This window comes from Panulirus ornatus, chromosome 1, assembly GCF_036320965.1.
Source record: "Panulirus ornatus isolate Po-2019 chromosome 1, ASM3632096v1, whole genome shotgun sequence".
Taxonomy (NCBI): Eukaryota; Metazoa; Arthropoda; class Malacostraca; order Decapoda; family Palinuridae; genus Panulirus; species Panulirus ornatus.
Genome location: NC_092224.1, coordinates 20,763,349 through 20,769,348, shown reverse-complemented (window position 1 = coordinate 20,769,348; position 6,000 = coordinate 20,763,349). Strand labels below are relative to the sequence as shown.

The 6,000-nt window shown below is 44.5% G+C and overlaps 1 protein-coding gene across 3 annotated transcripts in view; it reads left to right on the top strand.

The window, feature by feature from the left end:
- LOC139762430 (equilibrative nucleobase transporter 1-like) overlaps nucleotides 1–6,000 on the top strand; it is a 59,696-nt gene that overhangs the window by 31,684 nt on the left and 22,012 nt on the right. For all 3 annotated transcript variants that reach the window (XM_071687440.1, XM_071687529.1, XM_071687350.1), the window contains one exon: nucleotides 2,806–2,948. In XM_071687440.1, the coding sequence (XP_071543541.1) occupies nucleotides 2,806–2,948 (143 nt within the window). The remainder of the gene's footprint in view (nucleotides 1–2,805; nucleotides 2,949–6,000) is intronic.

Here is a 6,000-nt window from a genome sequence, read left to right as displayed (position 1 = left end):
TATATATATATATTCTTTTTTTTCATACTATTCGCCATTTCCCGCATTAGCGAGGTAGCGTTAAGAACAGAGGACTGGGTCTTTGAGGGAATATCCTCACATGACCCCCTTCTCTGTTTCTTCTTTTGGAAAATTAGAAAAAAAAAATGAGAGGGGAGGATTTCCAGCCCCCCGCTCCCTTCCCTATTCGCCTTCCACGACACGCAGGGAATACGTAAACTCAGGTGAATCTTATCTCGTATCCTCGTCTCCTTCAAGTAGTGGAGTTGTTGCCGCAAGGTGTTGGTACTGATGTCGTAATGTACTATTCAACCAGGCCTCACCCATGTCGCAGCATTAATTGCGCATGGCCCCAAGGTCAAGTTAACCTCCGTCCTGCCCCTCCTATGTTGATGAAAGTGGTGCTCTGTCTAGTATGTCAAGTGTTAAGCATCTATGCGTGCCCTCTAGTCAGGGGCTGTCACCTCACCTGCAGACGAGTGGGAGAGGAAGATCATCTACACACCTGAAGTGTGACTGTCTCGGAGGAGGCTGCCTGCCTGGCACTACCCGCGACCTGACCGATCCGCTTTGGAAGTGGCGTTGGTTCTGAGGTACACCAGTGACACCTGTGCAACGGACACTCGTCTTACTGTGGCATAGCCTGTCTGTGTGCGGCACACTGGCTAATGAGAGAGCTACTTATTGTGGAACACTGGCTATTGAGTGAGCTACTTATTTTGGCACTCTGGTTATTGAGTGGGTTATTCATTGAGCTATTTATAGTGACACACTGACTACTGAGTGAGCTATTTAAGGAGCCACTTATTGCAATACACTGGTTATTGAGTAAGCTATTTATTGATACACTGGTTCCTGAATGAGCTATTTAGTGAGCTACTTATTGTGACACACTGGCTATTAAGTGAGCTATTTAGTGAGCTACTTATTGTGACACACTGGCTATTGAGTGAGCTATTTAGTGAGCTACTTATTGTGACACACTGGCTATTGAGTGAGCTATTTAGTGAACTACTTATTGCGACACACTGGCTCCTGAGTGAGCTACTCTACGACATACTGAAGAAAAACAAACCGCTTTACTACACTGTAACGGGCGGAGTCGGAGTTAGCATATGAAGAGACATTTGTGGATTCACGATATATGCTAAATTCTAGCTTACTTCCATCCCTAAGAATATCACAGTCCAAGAGCGCCAAAGTATCGTCTGTCTGTTATATTAGAAGACAAGAATACATCACAACATCATTAACCTGTTTTTTGTAACGAGAGTTGAGGTCGTCGAGGGTGACCTGTGCCTTAATCCCTTCACCTGCCTCTTGCCTCACGTGTCTGGCCCCGCCCAGTGGCTGCTAGTATATCATATTCGAGTTCTATTTAAGTGTCGTCTTGACAATGTAAGCTCTTGAGAACGTATTCTTCCACTTCTTTTTTTTTCCTGGATTTTTTTCCTACGTATGTATATCATCTCATTAGCTTTAGTTCCATTACAGTTGTCTCAATAACTGTATTATTGCTTTCTGTTCCCAAAAGGCCTTCATGACTAACACTGCTTCAAGTCATTCAGAATTCTGAGAACTTGTATCAATCCTCAAGGCAGTCATATGATTGGTTTCTCCAGAGATGGACTGAGTTTTGTAGCTCTTCTTTGTACGTGTTCAAATCACTGCTCCTCCCTTTTTGGTAGGTCGCAAACTGTGACCTTACGCACTGAGGAGTGTTTTTTTTTCTTTTTTTTGGGGGGGGGCATTTTGTGGCTGATGCTCCAACCTATAAAACTTGGCATGTAGTTTACTTTAGTGTTCTCCAGACTAGTGCTGAGAATGCGTTCATGGTCCTTTTCGTAATCCACTCTGGACAGCGGATTTCTAAGCATCTTATAGTAATTATCAGTATTTTCGTCTCGAGATCCACTAACTTTACCTTTGTCAGTTGTATTTCTTTTGTCAATCTTCTGATCACTCACTCTGCTAGTCCGTTCAGATCTCTGAATTACTTTGCAGTCATCTTTACTCATAGTTCTGTCACCTACTTTTGCATCGTATGCAAATTTTGAAATCCTATATTTCAGGTTTGATACTGTAGCCTCATGCAGCAGACGCAGAAAACGGATACGTCATCAAAATTTAGGTTGTCTTATTGATGATCATAAGTTATGCCATCTCTAGCAGGGTGTGTCTACTGGACCTGTCTCTAATATGCTTAAAATTCCTCACAGATAAAGACAAAATGTCCTTCCAGCATGTCTGGCTACACATTTTACAGTCCAACTGATCAGCATTACTGAGTAGGCTAAAGAGCCAACAGCCACAATAGGCCAGCATTTTTCTATCACTGAAAAAATATGTTGATCTTACTGTATCAGCACACGTTCTGCTTGATACATTATGATGAGAAATGGATTTGCTAATATTTATTTTGTGCTTTCTACTTGTTGTCAGACGGATCCAGTACTTCTTTCCCGACTCGAGTTTTTCAACTTTTGTTTGACAATGTAATGTTGTAATTACCTGCCTCATTGCCTCCTACGTTGTCACTAAAATATCAATTCCTTCCGCAGTATCTTTAACTTCTTTAGTTTCCATACCACCTCTAACTCCTCTTGACTCTTTACTTCCTGAGGTTTCCTATCGTCTCCTAGCCTGCTCAGCTTCCAATATCCCTAAACTGAAACCTCCTCACAATACATCTAAGACTACCTTGAAATACTGTTTTCCTCCTTCATAGACTCCACTAACCCACAAGTTCCACCACACAAGCAGTACGTTAGTGTAACGCTGACCGTCATGTTGCTCCTCCTGCAGGTGGGTGTTGAGCAATGTAGCCCCCAGGACGAGCGGTTCGCCCTCATCTTCACGTTGACTGTTGGATGCTACAGTGTACCCGGAGTCTTGATCGGGTACCTTCTGCATCACGCTGGTCTCCGCGTCACCAGAGTATGTGCAGGGTAAGTTGCTGGTTCGAACCTCCCTCCCTCCTGCGACTCCTCCGCCACCTAGTGCCGTCGAGGACTTGCATCTGGTATTACTTTTTTTTGGCGATATGTGAGGTCTGGGGTATTATGTGAACTTGAACATACCTTCCCATACAATAACACATATACACGTGTACCCATTGTGAGCATTATCAACGACTTATACACATCTTGTACACTGGAGGCAATATTTCTTTTCCCTCTCATTCCTGTACCATTTTTTCAACCTCCTATTCTATAAAATTCGTGCTAAAAATGTTCCCTGTTTATTGCCATGTCCATATAATCCACGTCGTAGGAGGGAAACTGTTTTTGATCCCGCTATCAGCATCATCCAAATTCTGGTTTGAGTGAAGATGCTGTTCTTGAAGATGAAATGAATTGATATATCGGTCTAGAGAAGATGAGGTTGGTGGTGTATCTCTGTATGTATAGAGTACATAATAATGGGAGACAGTGCCATCACCCGAGAATGTTGGCGTTCCTAGTCTCATTCTTTCCTTATACTGGAGGACTGATCTAAAACAACCCCCTCGTTTGTTCCTCACTGATATAACAGTGATTATCTGGCTCACCCTTTATCTCTTGGATCCTTGAGCACGCCCGTTTGGTAACATGACGTAGCCTCTGGCCGGGCGTTTGAAGGGCAGGTCAAAGACCGGGCCAATCATAGCCAAGGGTGATAACATCGTCTTTAAGAAGCTGATCGCCTGTCTTCAAATGCAGGCAGGTGGAGGATGTCCTTCCTCTCCTCAGTCATCTGTTGTTGGACCTTCACCCGGTAGTCAAGTGTGCGGCACCTCAACTCGGCAGCCCGAGCCTTTGACGTATGTCATAAATAAGATCTTCAGCGCCTTCTTGAAGGCCGTCTAGACTCAGAGCGAGAGATGGTGAGAGCCTCCTTCATGGCCTCTCAGACGTGATGTCCTTGGTATGGGCTACCACCAAAAGAACGTCTCACACTCCGTAGTCACATTCGCACGGTCATTCTTGTAACTTTTTGCAGCCATCAGTTTCCTGTCATAATATTTTTTTTCTTTCCTTCCTAGTCATCTGTTTTCTGCTCCAGCAATGACACTCTTATTTCTATCCTAGCCATCTGTTTCTTCATTCAGCCATCAGTTACCTATACCTACCTCATCAATATGTGTCGCCAAGATCATTCAACATTCCTAATACCTTGATCTGTGCAGTGTCCTCTCACTCCAGTGGCAAATCACCTTTGAAGATCCGAAATGCTGATCAAAGCATCCTTCCCCTGTGGTACACCTTTGGCGTTTAAGTCATTGATTTTGCCGCAAACAACACAATCAAGACAGCTTCACATCCCTTGGAGTATAGCAACGTGTGTGTGTGTGTGTGTGTGTGTGTGTGTGTGTGTGTGTGTTCGTGTGTTCCTCCCCACCTCTACTCGACAACCCCCCCCCCCCTCCCCTGCGAGAACTGTGGCGCAACCGAACTGGTTTAATCACCAAGGGTGAAGGTAAACCGACCCCCCTCCTACTTAGCCTCTTCCTCCCTTTCCAAGTACCTCGCCCTCATCTCGCTGAACCTGTTCCACATCTCCGACCAACATCGGCAGCTTACATGGGGGTTTGGCAATACACCGCTGACAGACAGACAGACAGACAGACACACACACACATACATACATACACACACACACACACACACACACACACACGTCACAGAGACCCCCTTCCCCCGACGCCCCTCCACCACAGACCGCCGTTCGCCACCAATCGACTCGTTCCAATTAGAGGTCGTGCAAGCAGATACAAGACCAGTCCTATACCTACCTATACCTACCACAAACAATATATAGATAAGCGCACAGCTATGCAAGTGAACTGCTGAATCAGTTTTCGGTAGGCTATGTGGAATGCCAACTACTGTAATTACTGTAACTATTCATAACGTAACATAACATTACATGGAATACAAACGAACACTGTCTGTAACCCTGTTCAATCTTTGGTGCCTTCCTCTAGACTTTCTTTATTAGTTCTTTGTGTTTCTTTAGCTACCCCACACGATAATCCTTCCCCTTTACCCGCGTCATCTCTCCTTTAGGTCATTACATCTTTGCAAGGAGTTTTCCTCTCGCCTTTCTGATTCTCTCTCCGGTGTTGAACAGACGGCGTCACTCGTCAGAGATGTCTGTAGAGCAGCGCAGCTTCCCCGTCGTCTTTCTTATGGACAGGTGTGATAACGCTTGGCCTCCCACTCCCTCCGTCCCTCGCTACCCCACGTCCCTTCGGTGTCATTTTGAACAACGTTTTAAGCGGTTTGTCGAGCGATTCTGCGCACATCTTCAGCACATACGGAAAATAAAAATTCATAATGACCCTATGCCGCATATAGGTCAAGAGTCTTTAGGATTCATTTTATTCCATTTCCAGACATTTCAAATGTATCCCAGACCTCTACATTCCACCTCACTGGTGTGGTGATTGTGGTCCTCCACTACGAACACATTTTTGAACTAGTCATTCAGCTCAACATATACATCTACATCATCCTCTACAACTCTTCCCACTTGACTGCCTTTAGCCTGATTAGCTGTTCTTGAAGTGATCATCTGCTCTTGATTAATATGAGGAGGTGTTTCGGATTACCTCCTGAACTGTCCACAATTCTTTTTCTTCTCGAAAATATCCGTTCCTCTTATACCTTTTAAACGCGGACTGGCCGGAGTGTCGTCTTTCCTCTACAGAACATCTCTTAAGCTCTGACGTTTTTGACATCTTCAACGGAACCATTTCTCCATCTTTTTCTTTACCTCACCTCTGTATCTGAAGCTACAGGTGCTCATGTTCCTACTTCAATGAGATTTCCAGAGAACTCTCCACAATCGTACTATATCTACTCAAGTCTATTTCTAAGTCTATGTTCCCATAAAAACTGTCAGTTCTGTACAGACTCCACGATCATCATCTCTCCTGCGTGAGAGTGGTTTCATCTTTATATCCTCAACCACCAAGTAATAACTCGAGCATTACATGCTCATGTCATCCAGCTGGTG